At 37.8% G+C, this 20,911-nt stretch overlaps 1 protein-coding gene across 3 annotated transcripts in view; it reads right to left on the bottom strand.

Annotated features, from left to right (window-relative positions):
- The window catches only part of LOC131434791 (putative inorganic phosphate cotransporter), a 35,576-nt gene extending 14,894 nt beyond the window's left edge, over positions 1-20,682 (bottom strand). The window contains exons 1-2 of one of the 3 annotated variants that reach the window (XM_058601938.1): positions 20,273-20,682; positions 2,986-3,203 (exon numbers count right to left, since the gene is read on the bottom strand). In XM_058601938.1, the coding sequence (XP_058457921.1) occupies positions 2,986-3,037 (52 nt within the window). In that variant the 5' untranslated portion in view covers positions 3,038-3,203; positions 20,273-20,682. Of the gene's footprint in view, positions 1-2,985; positions 3,204-18,451; positions 18,802-20,272 lie in introns of those variants that run through there. The other 2 variants (XM_058601939.1, XM_058601940.1) reach the window with 2 other exon arrangements.
- Positions 20,683-20,911: the final 229 nt, after the last annotated feature.

Raw genomic sequence — 20,911 nt, 5'->3', positions numbered from 1 at the left:
AAGCGAAGCTGTTGGAAGCACGCGAATCTTTAAATAGAAGCAAAATTATAGCTAACGTTTTTCCTATGCGTAGCATGCTAGAGGTAGGTTGTTACTAGACAGCAAGACAAAAAGTGCCATAAAACTATTTGAAACTTTAATTGGTATGCTCTCTGATCTTGTGTCATGCAAGCAAATTCTAGATGAAATTCCATGCTATGTCGTTTCGCCTGAGAAATTGACAACTACCCCACGGTGAATTTTAAGTGCGTAAGAATAATTTCTAATTTATATAAGATGAACTCGATTGATAATGAGAAATAGTTTATCGCTTTAACCGAAATTGCAGAATGGTAGAGAAACTTAACGCTATAAAAACCACTGCTTGCATACAAAACTTTAACACAAGTTTGACGAAGAGAAGCTTTAAGGTCTGAGGACAGAGGGTCGCATGTTGAGTTTTAAATCGACCACGTGGCTCGCTCAATTCCCTTTGCGCATCGTATTTCTCTTGTACTCTCTCGTATATGAGCAAACTGTACCGGGTTGCCAGCATCCATTTTATTATTTTGATGAGAAGTTTTATCACATTAATCTGTCGCATGGGTTAGACATTACATGGATTCCAATGAACAATGAAAAAATATTCAACTTTCACAAAGATTGAATGTCTGTGTGTTTGGCAGCCTTGTCGAGCCAATTTTATTTATCTCTCCTTTTTCAGAATGCTATCAGGAAACCAAAGAGAAAAAAATAGTGGATGCATTGAAACTGACTCTGTTTCACAGAAAAATACAAGACTTTATTTTTATCGCGTTAACATATATGTTTTTATGTACTAATCGCATCTAAACTAAATTATCTAGACTTTGTTACGGTAGATTTATGATACAATGCCTTCAAAGCCGAGATATTCAATGAACAAGTAGAGGTATGCATTTCCGAGCGTTCCAATTTTCAGCAGTTCTTCAGTCAGAAAAAAATACAACACGACCTGTCATCCAATGAACACGCCTGTCATCCAATGAACACGCATCCAATGAACTGACAATAATGTTCTAAAAAATGTTTGAAAGCAATATTAAGAGTGTTTGCATAATGTTATTCTAGTACAAATTGTTTTATTTTTAGTCCAGTTGTTAGTCTAGGTAAAGGGTTTTATAGAAGCTTTAAAAATTATGATATGACACTTTTTATAGTTGCACTGAAAGACCGAAATCAGCATTTTGGCGAAAAAATAGTTGATTTTCTGATTTTAGTTGAACGTGCTGTTCTGATTTCAATAAAACGTGCTGTCATTTCTTAGCTAAGGCACACTCCATTTCCATTCAACTAACATTTTTTAGTTGAATTAGAGAAAAAATTAATTAACGAAAATAAATTAATAATTATTTTGGAAATTTTGTAGTTAAATTCAACTAATCTAAAAACAGTAATACGAATTAGGCGCAGAGCTAATGTCGGTCGTTCTGTGTGCCATGAAACAGGTAGTGATAAAAAAAATCTATTACAAAACTCCTATAAATTATAATCAAAACCATTAGGCATTCGAATTGTTACTTGGGCTGGGCATCAGGCTAACATGATTCAAGTAGTACATTCCCCCAATTTTTTTACATTGCCCAAGTATTTGCACATCAAATCAAGCGTTTCAAATCCAACTCGTAAATTGATCCCCGTTAGAGAATACGCCCTTTCAGTCCATCTGTCACCTGACTGATAAGCACGAGGGTATTTCCACATGCTAAAATAATATGATGTGCAAATATGAAAACAATGCTATTGCAGTCATTCTGGTTCGCAAACAGCGTCTGTCGTATTTGTCGTTGGACTGATAAGGTTCGTCTACCGAAGCGAAAATTGTTATAAGCAAAATCGAATGATTCACCACGACAGAGGGCAGTGTTCGATGCCAGCCTTCGCCAGTAGCCACCAGAGCGCACCACCAGTTCGATTATGTTCTCATCTGGGTTGGCTCAATTGTTATCAGCGTGACGTGCTCTTATCGTCAACGTCTAGTTCTTAAATTGAATAACGACGAGATTATCTGTTACGAGGTCAATTCAATTCAATTACGTAGATTTCTTCATTGTCCATGACTTTCAACGCTCGAAGGAAGTATTTGATTGAGACAAATTTCCATGCCCGACCTCCATTGTGATGGGATATACGAAAAATTTGCTAATTGAGGTTTATTAACGTCTCTAGTGCATTATATTAGAACAGATTGTTTGCAAAATTCTTTAGTGTTGTGATGAAAAATGGCAGCAAAATTCCGAGCAAGCACATTTTATACATACAAATACTAATTCCAGCGAACCTGTTGCTAACCCGGGCTAATTACTTTTTCGAACACACAAACAAATGAGTTAATTGCAGCAATCTCTTTAACTCATCCCAGATGAGAAATTTGCTCACGCGCGCAACACGGTCCGTTAAGCTTCTAGCTATTCAGTTAGCACGTGTTCGGATTAGCGTCACAAGCAACGGACGCTTTTTCCAGTCAAGGCCTGCTAAAATAGTGGCTGTTTACAAACCAGTTTCTGAGTACGATAAGCGCCGTAAATAGCATAACAAAACACACCGGCAAATCGAAGAAAACTTTAGCAAAGCATACTCGTACATATCGAAACAAACCGGTCCGAATATACTTGGTCATAACTGTCAGCAGAGCGGAAACAAACATCAGCCCTGTGTCAATGTCAAACGGGGAAAATACATTTCCGAATGATTAGTATTCCGAATAGTCTATCGCTTCAAAGCTGATGCGCTGCTTGGGTGATTTACCCGTCTCAGTATAAAAATAGTCAACACTAGGCTCACAGAGCACGTTCATACTTCATTGTAAAGCGATAACAATAAAACGCATATTTTAGATACCTGTTGAATGTTCAGTTAGCAAACACGTCAGCTTTGTGTTCTAGCTGACGATAACCGGAAGGATAAGTGTGTGTATTTCATTCCTAGTCGAAATATATGTACGTGTATTGACAAATCGTCACTTACCGGGTGGTTTCTGGAGTTCATCCTCAGCCAGAAATTCCTTAGAAGATGTCATCTTGCAAACACTGTGTTGGTTGTTAAACTAGAAAGCGAACTGTTTCGCAAGATTGTTTCGAATCTGGCTATCAGTAGCACCAGCAGCCTCTTTTGGGACGATGATAGTACAATTACAAAAATAATACTGATGAATGTTCTCGTAGTAAGCTGTACACTGTTCCAATCTGCAATGCATGAATGAAAAACAAGGAACGTGATTAGACGTTTAATTACCGACATCAGCCGATTCGGTAGTCATAGTAGTCACCGACCGATCGGTTGTCAAAGCAACAAGCCTGGTCTACGCGTTTATAAAGAGAGTAATGTATCATCGGGCAAGTTTCGAAACGGCTGTCTGTAATAAACTTGAGAACAACAGAGAGTCGACAGTGCTCGTCATGCGACAGGTGGATGCTTTGACAGCTGGAAAATATGTGCGATAATACAAGCAAATTACCAAGTCTGCCAGTTACCTCTGTAAGGTTGCCTCTCTGAGTGATTATAAGTTATATGGTTGAAAACCTGTTTGGTAATAGGTGTTAATAACGAAGTGAAATATCGCAAAAGTGAGATGCGGCATGCGTAAGCATAAAGATTGCAAAATTTCTGTAGGGAGGTGTTCAAAACTCGAATCAACGTGACATCAGCAAATCACTTTTAAGTATCCTCTATAGGATTTTGAAATAGCGTCAACCGGCAATTTCGTTTGTGTTGTTATCTATAGAGCATCTTAAGGAAGAAATTAGGATTATTCCAGATATCTCTAGATTCAATTCAAGAAAATCCGGCAAATAAACTTAATTGTTAATTGTTATAATTGTTTTTTTTAATTCCTTGCTTCCTAGCTGGTAATTTAATGACACCACGGCACTGACTCAAAACCCCAGATGATACTGGAAATCCATTCTAGTGTTACTAAAATTTGAATCCAGCTAATTTGAAACAATACCCATAGCAAGTACGCAGATCGGTAGATCGGACTAGTACGCTAACAACAACCAACGGCAGAACACTTAACATAAATCTTCATGCCGGAAGAAATTATCAGCAGCTAGTCGGGTCAAAGAATTGCAGCATCTATTTTCCATCAGACGAGGAACGCACAACGATCCGCGTCATTCAGGCTTATAAACAAAAAATAAACAGCCAACCTTGATGGGAAGATTGAATACCCGATGGAGAATGTGCGTCGACTGAAAAAGGCTCTCAGTTGCGTCACTACCGACTGAAATGCAAATCGACGAGTGCTATGATCATTTCAAATAAATTGAAGAGCCAAAGGTAACGTTTCTTCCATATCAGCGTGTTTTTTTTTGCACTCCACTCAAACATGGGATGTTCAGTCTTTTTTTGCCTCTCTCTATACAAAAAATATAAAATTGCGGGAAAATCCAACTTTTGATCGGAAGCCCCGGAGTCCACTAGTGCTATATATCATTCGAAACAAGTCGTCGAGATCGTAAAATGTCTCTGTGTGTGTTTTTTTTTATTTTTCTCGAGATGGTTTAACCGATTTCAACAATCTTAAACTTGTTTGAAGGCTACTATTAGGTCATTGATCGAAGAACTGAACCGAATTACAGTTCGAACGTAACGGCGTTGAATGTGCAAAAAATCTGTTTTAATCCACCTAGTGGTGTAATGATGCTTTTCTCATATTACTCATAACATCAAAAATATTACTGTGGAATTCGCAAAAACAACTGTTCATTGAATAGTAATAGGAAAGATTATTCGGATTTAATCTAACAAACTCTACAAATCCTGTTTACCCTGTAGTTCCGGAACCGGAAGTAGTATCCACAACAAATTTAGGAATTCCGTATGAAACTGTAAGAATTTTCCTTTGAACCTATAAGTTTGTGAAAATCGATTTGGCCATCTTGAAGGAAAGTGAGCCAGTTTTTATTTTCCATTTCCAATTCTCTCAAACCCGGATTTAGATGAACGGAATAGCCGAAGTTGGTTTGTTTTCCAGCAACAAATATGACATAAAAATTGAAACTTTTTTGAACCTAGTTAATCCTAGACTTACTATCGCATACTCTATTTCGATTAATTCAATTAAACAAAATCTAACAAACGAAGCGAACCTGCGTTTCTGTTACTTCTGCATATGTAAGTCGAGCGAAACAGCATGAATCAGGAGCATAGAACATTTAGTAGGATTATTACTTTTATTATTATTATTGACATCATCACACCACCGGCACGGTATTACTGCACTACCGGATGTGAAAATTTCATATTTTTTCAAATAAATTAGAATTAATTGACATTCGTTCATCCTTTCGGTCGTACTGATCATAAATAAAATAGCTATAATTTTTATCAACCGCAGCACCGTCTTTCACCAATATTACACACTCGTAGCAGACATCCGTAACCGTTTCGATTTCTTCATAGCGTGTACGAAATAGAACAAAGCACGCATCGTTTGTTTTGTGTTTTCTTCTTCTTTCGGTGTGGTTCATATTGTCATTCTATATGGCGATATGTAAACTTTGATGCTCATCGCCCTGTAACTGCGGATCCGGATGAAATTTCACAGTAGCTTTAAAGATAATGTGAGCTTTAATTCGAATCAAAATGTGAAAATCGGTGCAAGCATCGCAGAGAAATCGAAGTGAGTTTTATTTTTTAAGTTTTTTTGCACCACTTTCGGTGCTTCCGGAACAGGAAAAGGGGGGCTAGTAGTGCCGAATTAAACTTCTATGCCCACAAACTAACAAGCTTTGCAAACTAGAAGAAACTGTTTTTGACCATCGTTTGTGAAAAAAATACTAAAATTGAATGCACACTTTTCCTCTAACTTTCACATATTACCATGTAACTCTGGAACTGGAAGTTAGGTCTAAATGAAATTCAATAGGAGGCTATGGGACCATGAGACCTTTCATTTGAATCTCAGTTTGTGAAAATCGGTTCAGCCATTTCTGAAAAAAGTGAGTGTATATTTTTCCATTTTTTGGTGCATATCACCCTATATCTCTGGAACCGGAAGTCGGATAGGGATGAAATTCAATAGCAGGCTATGGAACCATGAGACCTTTCATTTGAATCTTAGTTTGTGAACATTGGTTCAGCCATCTCCGAGAAAAGTGAGTGCATATTTTTGTTACACACACGGACGGATACACACACTGACATTAGCTCAATTCATCGAGCTGAGTCGAAAGGTATATGACATTGGGCCCTCGGGGCCCCGTTTAAAGAGTCATTTTTCACAGTGAACGAAGTGCACTTGATTTTCTCTGAGATCCCTCAACCGATTGTCTACAACTTAGATTCAAATTAAAGACCTTGTGGTACCATAGCGTACCACAACTTCCGGTTCGGTTGTTACGGGGTAAAATGTGCAAAATTGACTAAAAAAATTGCACTCGTTTTTTCCAGATGCCACTTATCCAATTTTCACAAGCTTAAGTTCAACCTGTCATATAGAGCCATAGAATCCTCAGTTTTTGCAATGACTGAGCGGAAACATATATTGGAGAAGCCAAATGAATGAAAAACTAACAGAAAAGATGAATTTTTGGAAAAAGATACGCTCAGAGACAGGACTCGAACCTGCGTTCTTATGCATACGCGCTACCATTTCGCCACTCTGAATCTTGTTTTAGTCAATTTAAAACGCCAGTCACCCACAATAGCGCGTACAACGTACATGGTCTACATCCTGGCCGTCACCCGACCGATACCTTATATCCAAACATCTTCTCTGTCCATCAAATACTACAGGGTGATTTTTTAAGAGCTTGAGAACTTTTTTAAACAATAAAACGCATAAAATTTGCAAAATCTCATCGGTTCTTTATTTTAAACGTTAGATTGGTACATGACATTTACTTTTTGAAGATAATTTCATTTAAATGTTGACCGCGGCTGCGTCTTAGGTGGTCCATTCGGAAAGTCCAATTTTGGGCAACTTTTTCGAGCATTTCGGCCGGAATAGCCCGAATTTCTTCGGAAATGTTGTCTTCCAAAGCTGGAATAGTTACTGGCTTATTTCTGTAGACTTTAGACTTGACGTAGCCCCACAAAAAATAGTCTAAAGGCGTCAAATCGCATGATCTTCGTGGCCAACTTACCGGTCCATTTCTTGAGATGAATTGTTCTCCGAAGTTTTCCCTCACAATGGCCATAGAATCGCGAGCTGTGTGGCATGTAGCGCCATCTTGTTGAAACCACATGTCAACCAAGTTCAGTTCTTCCATTTTTGGCAACAAAAAGTTTGTTAGCATCGAACGATAGCGATCGCCATTCACTGTAACGTTGCGTCCAACAGCATCTTTGAAAAAATACGGTCCAATGATTCCACCAGCGTACAAACCACACCAAACAGTGCATTTTTCGGGATGCATGGGCAGTTCTTGAACGGCTTCTGGTTGCTCTTCACTCCAAATGCGGCAATTTTGCTTATTTACGTAGCCATTCAACCAGAAATGAGCCTCATCGCTGAACAAAATTTGTCGATAAAAAAGCGGATTTTCCGAATGGACCACCTAAGACGCAGCCGCGGTCAACATTTAAATGAAATTATCTTCAAAAAGTAAATGTCATGTACCAATCTAACGTTTAAAATAAAGAACCGATGAGATTTTGCAAATTTTATGCGTTTTATTGTTTAAAAAAGTTCTCAAGCTCTTAAAAAATCACCCTTTAGTATTCTCGCTTTATACCTATTTCTCCGATCAAGCATTGGTAGCGGTTATGCACTTAATGCATAAGAACGCAGGTTCGAGTCCTGTCTCTGAGCGTAACTTTTTCCAAAAATTCATCTTTTCTGTTAGATTTTCATTCATTTGGCTTCTCCAATATATGTTTCCGCTCAGTCATTGCAAAAACTGCATTTTTTTTAAATAACTATTTATTGGAATATGAGTTAAAATTAAATTATTAATATTTAAATTGGGTGTTCAGCCACAAGTGGTGACTTTTCAGCCCTATTTTATATATATGATTTGGTTATTACCATGAGGACATTATTTGCTTCCGCAATTCTGAGATTTTTGTGTATGGAAAATTCTAAACCTACTTGTATTGTGTAATGGGGAAAAGGAACTAATATACTAACTTACTAACCATTCAGTAATAGCCGTTCAACCGAGAAGGTTGTGTATAGAAGCGTACAGTTTAACAACGCTGGTTAGTTTACACGCGTTAAATACGACAACGGTTTAACTACAGGTAGAGACCTGTTGGCAGCAGCCGTTAAAACGTATAGTCGTGCTGCATAAGAGAGCCCTAGTGCTGGGCCAAGCTGGTGAAGGAAACAACAAAGGGCGTTTCCCAAACTCTACCCAGGCCACAATATACAGCCACAAGTGCTGAGCAGGAGAGTGCAAAGGCACATTGAAGAAGAAGAGTGCAAAGGCACACAGAAGCAGGAGAGTGCAAAGGCACACCGGTGCGAAGGCACTTCGGTGCAGAAGCATATCGGTGCGGAGCACAAGGAAGAAGGAGACAAGACAACTCGGTCTTTCCACTGCCATACAACACGCAGGTATACACCGGTGACCTGCGCTGGTTACAGCTGGCGAAGACAAAAGTAAATCGGAAATCGAGTGGTGCTGGATGTCAGGTAGCAGTAGCATCACATCCAACAATCAGCATCCAACAAGAACATCTAGAGCAACGAGGATCTACACGGCAGTGCAACGGAGATAGACAACAATTTCAAGGTAGAAGTTTTTTCTTTTCCTTTTGATTGAGTACTGTGTAGTGTTGGTTTCAATTTTTATTTTAAAGTTTGATTAAAAATTTTAATGTGATGGATGAATCCATGGACGTAAATCCTAGCATGAATCCGATACCCCCACGAACGAAAAAATATCAGGAGAGCTCTTCTGGGCCTTGGATAGTCTTTTTTAGACGTATATCAAAGCCATTAAACATTTACCAAATTTCTAAAGGTTTGACATCACGATACTCTTCAATCAAAGAGATCATAAAAGTAAATAACGATAAAATTCGTGTTGTGGTAAATAATTTGAAACACGCGAATGATATTGTCTCTTCGGAACATTTCAATAAAGAGTATAAAGTTTACATACCCTCCAAAGATGTCGAAATTGACGGTGTTGTTACCGAAGCGAGTCTTTCGGTAGATGATTTACTCAAGCATGGTGTTGGTCGTTTCAAGAACTCTATGCTTGAGGGTGTGAAAATACTGGAGTGCAAACAACTGTACTCAGTAGTTTATGAAGAGGGAAAAAAAGTTTATCGCCCATCAGACTCGTTTCGAGTGACATTTGCCGGATCTGCGTTGCCGTCCCATGTCTATGTCGATAAAATTCGCCTCCCTGTTCGGCTTTTTGTTCCAAATGTAATGAATTGTACGAACTGCAAAAAATTCGGACACACAGCTACTTACTGTAGCAATAAACCAAAATGTATTAAGTGTGAAGGACCTCATAAAGATAATGATTGCAACAAGGAAATTGAAAAATGTATTTATTGTGGGGAAAGCCCTCATGAGGATATTTCAGTATGCACTGCATTTAAAGTGCACAAAGACAAAATTAAGCTTTCTTTAAAAGCACGGTCTAAGCGCACTTATGCAGAAATGCTTAAAACGGTCATTGATGTCCCCCCTTTGGAAACCGAAAACGGGTTTTCAAATCTAGAGGAAACAGAGGACTCTGACTCTGACGAAAATAGTGAAGGTAATTCGTTTATCACTACCCAAGGGTCAGTTAAGAGAAAGAAGTCTTCTTCCAAATTACCAAAAAAGACACCTAAAGTTTCATCTTCAAAAAAAGATCCCCGTGTTAAACAAAAAAAGTCAAAACCAAAGACTGTGCCTCCTGGTTTGTCAAATTCACAAACCAATCCAGGATCTAGCACAGAAAAAGGTAATAATCCTGTGGGCTCCATTTCACAGCCACCAACAGGATTACTGAAGTTTTCGGAAATTGTTGAATGGATTTTCTCAGCATTCAATATATCTGAACCCTTAAAGACCCTCATAATGGCATTCCTTCCAATAGCTAGAAATTTTTTGAAGCAGTTATCAGCTCAATGGCCAATTGTCTCAGGTTTTGTATCTTTTGATGGATAATTTATCACCCGCCGCAAATGATACAATCACTGTCCTGCAGTGGAATTGTCGAAGCATCATGCCAAAACTTGATTCATTTAAAATTTTATTGCATAGTCAAAAATGTGATGTATTTGCTTTATGCGAAACATGGCTTACTTCAAACATAGCTTTAAATTTTAATGATTTTAACATTATACGTCTCGATAGAGACTCTCCGTATGGTGGAGTGCTTTTGGGAATTAAGAAATGCTGTTCCTTTTATAGATTAAACATCCCTTCAACTTCTAGTATAGAAGTTGTTGCTTGCCAAATAAACATTAAAGGCAAAGATATTTGCATAGCTTCGGTTTATATTCCTCCAAAAGCACAAGTTGGACAGCGACAGCTTAATGAAATGGTTGAAGCCCTTCCTGCTCCACGATTGATTCTGGGGGATTTAAATTCGCACGGAATGATGTGGGGTTCCATTTACAATGATAGCAGATCATCTTTAATACAAAACATTTGTGACAATTTTAGCATGACGGTATTAAATATGGGTAGCATGACACGGATCCCAAGACCTCCGGCACGCCCAAGTGCATTAGATCTATCTCTTTGCTCAACATCAATTCGACTAGATTGCACCTGGAAAATATTGCCTGATTTACACGGTAGCGATCATTTACCAATCATCATCTCAATTAGCTGTAACAAATGTATTGCTAATTCAGCTAGTATTCCATATGATTTGACAAAAAATATCGACTGGATTAAATACCAAAGTAGAATCTCTAGTATTTTGAATTCAATGGAAGAGCTCCCTCCACTTGAAGAATATGACTTCCTCATTTGTTCGATTCTGGAGGCAGCAGAACAATCCCAAACTAAACGCTTTCCTGGGCCAACGACTAACAGAAGGCCTCCCAACCCCTGGTGGGACAAAGAGTGCTCAGAGGCTAAACTCGCAAAACAAAATGCTTGCAAGACGTTTCTAAAACGGGGAGGAGGAACTCCTCAGAATTTTGAAAAACTTATGGTTTTAGAAACCAAGTACAAGAGCATACTTCGAGCCAAAAAATGTAGCTATTGGAGACATTTTGTCGAAGGTTTGTCAAGAAATACCTCAATGAGCACTCTTTGGAACACGGCCAGACGAATGAGGAATCGTACCGTGGGCAATGAGAGTGATGAATACTCGAACCGATGGATATTTGACTTTGCTAGGAAAGTTTGCCCAGATTCTGTTCCTACGCAGAGCATTATACGGGAATCTCCTCCAAATAATGGTTTTATTAATAACCCATTTTCAATGATGGAATTTTCTATAGCACTCTTGTCTTGTAACAATAACGCCCCTGGGTTGGACAGAATTAAATTCAACTTGGTGAAGAATCTGCCCGACCTCGCAAAAAGACGTTTGTTGGAATTGTTCAACAAGTTTCTTGAGCAAAATATTGTTCCACCTGACTGGAGACAAGTGAAAGTTATCGCCATTCAAAAGCCGGGGAAACCAGCTTCCAATCACAACTCATATAGACCCATTGCGATGTTGTCCTGCATCAGAAAATTGTTCGAAAAAATTATTCTACGACGTCTCGACACTTGGGTCGAGACGAACGGTTTGTTGTCAGATACTCAGTTTGGCTTCCGTAGAAATAAAGGGACGAATGATTGCCTTGCATTACTTTCGTCTGACATCCAAATTGCCTTCGCTCAAAAGCAACAAATGGCATCTGTATTTTTAGACATTAAAGGAGCATTTGATTCAGTTTCCATTGATGTTCTTTCAGACAAGCTCCACCAACATGGACTTCCAGCGGTTATAAATAATTATTTGCACAACCTTTTGTCAGAGAAGTGCATGTATTTTTCACATGGCGATTTGGCAACATTCAGAATTAGCTACATGGGTCTCCCGCAAGGCTCATGCCTCAGTCCGCTCCTCTTTAATTTTTACGTGAATGACATTGACAGCTGTCTAGTAACCCCATGTACACTAAGGCAATTGGCAGATGATGGCGTGGTTTCAGTTACTGGGCCCAATGCTATTGATCTGCATAAACCATTGCAAGATACCTTAGATAACTTGTCCGTTTGGGCTGTTCATCTTGGTATCGAATTCTCTGCGGAGAAAACAGAGTTAGTCGTCTTTTCAAGAAAGCATGATCCCGCGCAGCTTCAGCTCCATATGATGGGAAGAATGATCCAACAGGTTTTAACTTTTAAATACCTCGGGGTGTGGTTCGATTCCAAATGCACGTGGGGAGGACACATTAGGTATCTGATAACGAAATGCCAACAAAGAGTAAATTTTCTTCGAACAATAACAGGATCTTGGTGGGGTTCTCATCCGCAAGATCTAATAAAATTGTATCAAACAACGATACTTTCAGTGATGGAATATGGATGCGTTTGTTTTCGTTCCGCTGCAAACTCTCATTTTATCAAACTTGAGCGAATTCAGTACCGTTGTTTGCGAATTGCCTTAGGCTGCATGCACTCGACACATACAATGAGTCTTGAAGTTCTGGCGGGAGTTCTTCCATTAAAAGATCGATTTTGGGAGCTTTCATCACGCCTGCTAATAAGATGTGAGGTGCTGAATCCCATGGTAATTAATAATTTCGAACGACTAGTCGAGCTTCGATCTCAAACAAAATTTATGACAGTATATTTTAACCATATGTCACAGGAAATCAACCCTTCAAGATATATTCCTATCCGTGTCAGCATCCTAAGTGCCCCTGACTCAACTTTATTTTTCGATACATCCATGCAGCGTGAAGTGCGTGGAATCCCGGATCATCTACGCTCGACGGAAATCCCAAAAATATTTTCAAGTAAGTTCAGGCATATTGACTCTGAGAAAATGTTTTACACGGACGGATCGCGAATTGAAGAAGCGACAGGGTTTGGTATGTTCAACAATAATGTTTCGGCCTCATTTAGGCTTCAAGAACCTGCATCTGTTTATATAGCAGAGCTAGCAGCAGTTCATTATAGTTTGAGTGTAATCGTCACATTATCTCCAAACCATTATTTCCTCTTCACAGATAGTCTGAGTGCAATTGAAGCCATTCGCTCAAACGCTGCTGGCAAAAATGAACCGTTTTTCTTGGGTAAAATAAAACAGTGTCTGAACGACATATTGAATAATAATTATCTAATCACAATAGTTTGGGTTCCGGCTCATTGCTCCATTCCAGGCAATGAAAGAGCCGATAATTTAGCCAAACGTGGTGCTATTGAGGGTGAAATTTATGAGCGACCGATTGCTTTCAACGAATTCTATAGTTCGTCTCGCCAAAGAACACTTGCCAGCTGGCAAGCATCTTGGGATAGAGATGATCTGGGTCGGTGGATGCACTCAATTATTCCGAAAATATCGACAAAGGCATGGTTCAGGGGACTGGATGTGAGTAGGGATTTCATTCGTGTGATGTCCAGACTCATGTCCAATCACTACACGTTAGATGCACATCTCCTTCGAATTGGGCTCTCCGAGACTAATCATTGTGCTTGTGGCGAAGGTTATCGGGATATTGATCATGTCGTTTGGACATGCGTGGAGTATCGTGATGTCAGATCTCAACTAATAAATTCTTTGCGTACCCAAGGTAGACTATCCAATATCCCAGTTCGAGACATTCTTGCTTGTCGTGACCTTTCATACATGAAACTTATTTATCATTTCATAAAGAAAATTTAAGTTTCAATTTAATAAAGGCCCCTTTTAAGACTTAGTTCTGATCCCAGCTGCGTCCATGAGTTCAACCAATAGCTAAATTAGAATAAAAATTATGTAATGATACAAACAAACTCGAAACAGTTTATGAAATTATCAACAAAATGTCTGAAAATAACAGCTAAGATGATATTTAAGCTATAAGAGAATATGTTTTAATAAATTCAAAACGTTGTGACTATGTTAGAATTAAATTAGGATAAGAATATTATGTAAAATTGATGCTACGGCGAAGAAAAACTTATGTAAACTGCCTTAAGAAATAAACGTATTTATGGAAAAAAAAACTAACTTACTAACTAATACAGAGAGCGAATCGATTCAATTGAAGATTGCATCGATTTTTGTCGTATCAAAAACTGAACTTAGTTATGGCGGCTTTACGTCAAACAACTAAAATTAATAAATCGTCATAAAATCCTACTAAATTTGATTCAAAACTTTTTAAATTTATAGGTCATGCTAGTTTCTGGCCAAACGAACGAACGGAGAATTCTTATTAACTTGGATTAAAACTGTTTCGAATTGATAAGGTTATGCTAATGTATACCCAAAAAATTTTTTTTGTTTCTATTTAATATTCAAATAAAATTTTTTGAAGAACCCCGTAGTAATTGAGTTTTCAAAAATTCTTCCTGGACACCATTTGTGCACAACGTTACAAATTACAACGTCCTCCATCAGTCTAGAATCGAAGTCTACATTCTTATAGAAGGAATCATGGAAACATGCACAAAGATTCATTTAGATCGAAATTTTTAAAGACTTGCTACTCATTTCTGGAATTGGGAGTAAGACGACAAAATGGAATAGACGACAAATAACTCCCGGCACGGTGAGGTCCGTGCGTTTTTCTATTATTTACAAGAAGATGGACACAAAAAAAAACATGTTACTATGTGCTTTTAATTGTATGTCCACTAAATTTACCTCTTTCAGTGAAGAGTACTTTTACTACATTTACTGATTGAAACTTTTTAGTCATAAATGGATGTCTGCAGGCCTGTATTTCGTATTCATGTCTTTTTGCATACCGTTCTATGGAATCACAAGACCTTTCATTTGAATCTATGTTTTTGAACATCAATCTTACCGTGTAACTCCGGAACCGAGAGTCATATCCTGATGAAATCAATGTTCTATTCAAGCTATATTTCCCAAATTCTATGTTGATGAGACTGTCAGTGTTACTTCAAAATATCTTCGGCTCCAATTATTAACACCAAATTTGCACCAGTCACTTCTCAAATGCACGGAATACTGAATTCTACTGATTCCAATCGAAAGGATATACGCTTCATATATAATATGAATGTGCGGCTGGGCTCTAGAAGTTTCTCAGTTCTTCCATTTCACGCAGCGCAGTAGGTATGTTCGCGATGCTTCCAGTGTATGGAAGTTTCCACTTTCGTTTTTGAAATTCCTTTTTGCTTCCTGATCCCACTCGAACAGGGTGGATGAATCTATCGTTCAGTTGCATTTATTCGGATTCCCACTTATTTTACATACTATGTTCAATATTCTTCATGTTGTTTATTTATTTGTTTTTGTTATTTTGAGTATTTTCCATATTATTCTTCCTACTCTATTCAATTTTTATGAAGATTGAAATTTACAATATTCAAATTATTACTTGAAGATGTATTAACCTACCGGATGGTGCTTCAAATTTTCATACTAGCTCGTTTTTGACGTGAATACATCTTAATTTTCCCGGTGAAAAACCGTAACTAGGTTAAAGCCGGGTATAAAGATTATGTATAATATAATTTAATATTTCATTGTAGATGATGCCAATATCTTTGTTTCAGCTCTGTTAAAAGACGATAGCTCTGCTGAATACGTATGCATAAAGCGAAACGAACGCCTTGGTTCTTATTTTATCTCTCTATCATTGCTCTGAACATCATGTTATCATGACTCGAAAACTGAGATGAGTATAAGTACTATTCAGGACCGAATGATTGATTCAAATCGATTTTAAAAGTTATTACTAGTGACACATCATCTTATCGGTCGCACACTGATAAAAAAAGCAAAAGTCACAAAATATTTCGAATTAAAATTAAACTTACTATTTTTGGAACAAATCATTATCATCTGTCCCGGTGTTGACTGATGGTAGATTGTTTAGAATTACTTCCGTAATTGGTATCTGATACGGGTTGCAAGGTTCTCAACAAGTGAAGTTTTTTCTAACCATCGTCTTGGTATGGGGAAAAATTGCGAGAAAACAAGAATTCGCTAAAGAATTGCGTTGTTGACATTCAATGAATAATTGTATCGGTTTTAACTTACTTATTGAATACTTTTCAATATACGCCTTTCGTTCACTTCACAGGGACAGAAACTTTTGCCATATTTACCAACTATACGTACGCAGAATGTTCGTAATTACCTTCAATGGCGTATCGATGGGATTCGATTTCCATTTTCCTCGTAGCAGAATAAAAGCGAATTTTTTGAATATTCTTAGAAATAATCATTAGGACTTTAGTTTGTCTGTTGATTAAAATATATAAATAAAAATAAAAGAGCCACCCTAATTTGAAACAAGATCATAAAATTGCTTCATATTATTCTGATTGAGTGATAAAACTCATAAACTCTCAAACATTTGAATAGAAATACCCTCAAGTAATATGTTCCATTACGCGTGAAGTTTATCTAGAGAAGAGGAAATCGTAATTTCATAGATATTGAATCATTATTATCTTAATACCATCTAAACATAGAATTCAAACTTTTCTGGCCACTTTTCGAGAAAACATGTAAAAGCGTTATAAACGACAAAGTATCCATTGTATTGTTTACAACAAGGTTGTTTTTTCACACACAGAAAAAGATTCTCGCAAAGATTACGAAACATTCTATGGTATTCTAACAATATAAAATTTTTTTACAAAGTTTTGACGAATCTAAATTACCTTCCTATTACTTCGAGCACTTGTGTGAATTGTATATCTCATACGTAGAATGTGAAACAAGAATTAAGGCATTCACGCTTGATGCTGAATCGGATCTAGGGTCGATAAAAACTGCCAAACATGAGAGTTTTGAAGTAATTAAAGTCGAAACGGATTAGGTTAGGTTAGTTCAAATAGATTCAACCGATTCCAATTTAATTTAACATAATAACTAATGGGTGAGAGAATCAATAACTGAAAACACGCGAGCTGAGTCAACTAATATTTTTAACTGTTTTTATATCGCATATTTGGAACTGATTTCCACGATTAAGCATATAACATGCGAAATATTGGCACTAAAATTCTGTTGTGGAATTTGACCATTGTCTTTGAACAGACCTCACAGCCGATCCTTAGCGATCCTATTGACACTAAGCACCTAAGCAGGTCATGACTCGAAAAAAACGACAACTGAATTGTAAGACCAGCATTGGGTACTTTGGACCACTAGTTCGGGGACTTTCATAAAACGGTGTGAGCATGAAAAATACTAGGTTGAAATAGTTCATCGAACTAACATTGAATTCAAGAAGCACTCAAGTATGTATTGTGATCACATTTTACTTCATATGAATGCGATTATCATTATTTTCGAATATATGATGACATGATGAAGAAAACGTATTCAATTTGCTAGAATAAAGTCAGGCATAAACATTCAAAGTTAAAAATGGAGAGTGCATAAAAAACTGTCCAATCTGGAAAAAACCTTCCCGAATGTGCCAATCACTAGATTTACGCCGGATTGGTGCTTCTTGAACTTTGTGTCAACAAACCTTCTACAGCTCAACTTCACTTCCTCCTTCTACTACCCAGTATTTTTTTTTCTCTTTGGTCAAACCCAATTCTTTCAGATACTGTCTTTAATTGTTGTTGGTATGATTGCTTTAAACTCTAGTAAAGAAAATTTCGATTATAAGTATGAATAGATTCGATTGTTTCTTCGCGATTCTTTTTCCATTGTACATCAACTCGCCCAAATTGAACATTTTCGTTTGCTCAGTATATAGAACAGGATTGATTCTTCTATTAGAATTTCTGAGCTGTGAGAGACCGATTATAGTATCTGTTGAAATCTTCGCTCAGATTTGTATGAAATTCGTCATATCCCCAATTAAGAAAGGTGCGAGAGATGAAAAATCATTGAATCCATTAGAAAAGTATCCGGCCAACCCGCAAGAAACCTTATTTAAAACTAATTCTATTGCACCAATTATGGAAAAGTCAAAATATGAATAAAATGCTTTAAACTGACTGACCATACATTCATTCACTGATAGGCAATGGACCTACATCTACTGATTAAATCTCATGGAATACGATTATGAAACCAATCATTTGAAAATCATATTTGACTGGTAAAAAAGTATACGTCATAGATCGAATAGAAGCTACTGTATCTTTACACGGAATATTATTGTGTATAACTCGAACTATTGTCGACCACAGTTTGCTACTTTTCATCTCTGGCACTTCTGAGCCGAACCGTTTAAGGACCCACGAAAAGCGAAGAGTTGAAACGCAGCAGAATTTCTTATTTTTATTATTATTCCACGGAGTTTTGTTACTTGTTACTTTCACGACTGTCGCCTTCAAAACTATACACGACCAAAACTATGACTATTTGTATTGTATCAATTATAAAACATGTCTAGTCCAATTAACTAACCAAAATTTCCTTGAAACAATTACCTTGAATAAACTGTTATAAGCAAAATCACCATCAATCGTGTTAAAAGTTACACAAATTATTTTCGGCTTTCCAAGCGCCGTTCACTGTAACAAGCACTTCACCAAACTGTACTTCACACACAGCCTGCCATCCTTCACGGTAAAATTCCGTTCTTCCCGAACGCTCAAATTCTTTTCCTTGCTTTACACAACTATCCCAGTAAGCTCTGAATGTATCACTTTCGTTTTTATTTTGTCTATTTCTTCTTTACATTCACCTGCGCAACGTCACGTCGAATGGCAGACACGGTTGCGCGGAGAAGGAATGAGCGCTTACTGAGTTCCTTTCGAATTTTAGTGCAAATTATGTAGTTTTGGTTAAGTAACGCAAAAACGGTGCTGCAACAATCAACCCGCAGGCTACGAAGAGACTGAATGGCCGACTGGCTGACTGAATTAGGCTCCATCCACACAGAGCTCATACCGAAAACGTGACGAAATCCATAATTTAAACTTGGATTGTTCCAACACGTCTCGTTGGACAGTCACGTTCTTACGGGACCTATGCAAGACAACCGAACAACAAATTGCATACTTTGTGCGTATCTGCAGGCTTACCCTTTGGCTTCCCTATCGTGCGTGATAGCGGATGATGCGGAGAAGTTCAAAGTCATTGCCACGCTGCGAAATAACATGGTACCGAACCGGCTGAATACTGACCTTAGTTTGCACCGGCTATATAAATAAACAATACAGGGCAGGAATGTTTCGCGTTCCGTTAATTCACCACTTAGTCCACTAGCCGTGATTATCGCGATGCGTTTAGAGGTGAACGATTTGCAACTACTTTCCCACTTACGTCGAAGTGATAATAAAGCGGTAATGACGTCTGCCATCAGTGTCTAATGAAGGGATTTATTGCTCAGCAACTGTTGCATCAAGGAATGCTTTGATTATATAGTTCTTTATTAAATATAGAAACCGGCCAGTAATTTACTTATTAACACCAACTGTACACACCGAGAAATCCAACTGAGAATAGATTCCTCTTAAACTCAAGAATTTTTGTTTTTGTCGAAGTTTTACCTACGTGTCGAAGTTATTGCACGCTCATTGAATTCAACGCTTCACGAGATGTTGGCAGAAAAATTTGCATACAATGCGGGGAAACGTTCATCTGGTTCGAGTTATGGTAGTTATGCAACTTTAGCTCCATCATAGAAGATATTCCGATGTCCATCTCATAAAGGGCGTACAATTCCGTAAGTCAAAAGTGTGTGATTGAAGTATTATCGGACAAACTTGCTTATCCGCTGCACAGTAGGGCTTATCGTTTTGTTTAAATTTAAAGTGATTTTACTTATTGTAATGAACGATTTTTTCGGGAAATAAAAAACATGTTTGACCTAAAAAGACACTGATTTATTTCAAGAGTCACGGTCGATTGAACACGTTGTATAACATTTTTTGTGCGCTGAACGAAGATACACGTACCACAACAAGGGCATGTAATGCCACAATGAAATTCAATTCGTTTCAAATTTTAAACTAAATAATAACTCGAACAGTCATCGAGACAACGACTGCTATTTCAACAATTATTTTTTCAAAATAAATTTAACCAAAATGCTGAAATCGTTCACCGTCATTAGATCCGTACAATAAAATAGAGTACAATTAAAAGGTTGGTTGTTTTCTCTTTTAATCGTGAAATAAATCATTTTGACACTGGTCATGGTGTCTAGGTCACTGTTTTAGAAAGTTCCGACCGAATTCGTTCACTTATGCTAGTCGACTGTGGGACACTAGTTTACGAACACTATTTTCGCAAAGTTTACTTACGTTTTGACGAACCAAACAATCAGTTTTTATTGGTCAACCTTGACTGTGACTGATCTTTTTCTTGTTCATTGTGGTAAAACTCATGGTTATGTGTTGGGTAGAAAGCAAAAATATCACCACACTGGAGAACACCGCTCGAGAATCGATCACTGTACCGATTGATGAAAACAATAGCACTTAAAACCGATGCTGTCTAGCACCACACACCGGGAACGACTGATGAAAGATTAATACTCATCACTAGCGGCTGACAGGTAAATGATATTTATATTAAATTTTGCCTCTCCCCAATACAGTCACACACGCTATCTGGACAGGTGACACAATCGTAGCAAGCGGAGCCAACACCAGCATGCTGAGCACTGCCGCTTGGGGTGGTTTTACTATTGCGCTGTGTAAACAACAGTTCGAACGACCGGTCAGCTATAAGCGAATCTCACAGCACACAACTTGACAAACTCAGAGTCGACGAACGGTTGCGAACTTTTATCAGCTCGAGGCTCTCCCATTTTCCCGCTGAGCAGCACCAATGCCGTCGTGTGCTTCTTCAACCAAAAACAAACGATCGGTCGCTCGCTCGCTTCCTCGGAGAACTGACAACGTGAGGATCCTGGAATACCAGCGTGAAGATTATATTGC

The sequence above is a fragment of the Malaya genurostris genome, chromosome 3 (assembly GCF_030247185.1).
Source record: "Malaya genurostris strain Urasoe2022 chromosome 3, Malgen_1.1, whole genome shotgun sequence".
Lineage (NCBI taxonomy): Eukaryota > Metazoa > Arthropoda > Insecta > Diptera > Culicidae > Malaya > Malaya genurostris.
This window is presented reverse-complemented; position numbering and strand designations above follow the sequence as displayed.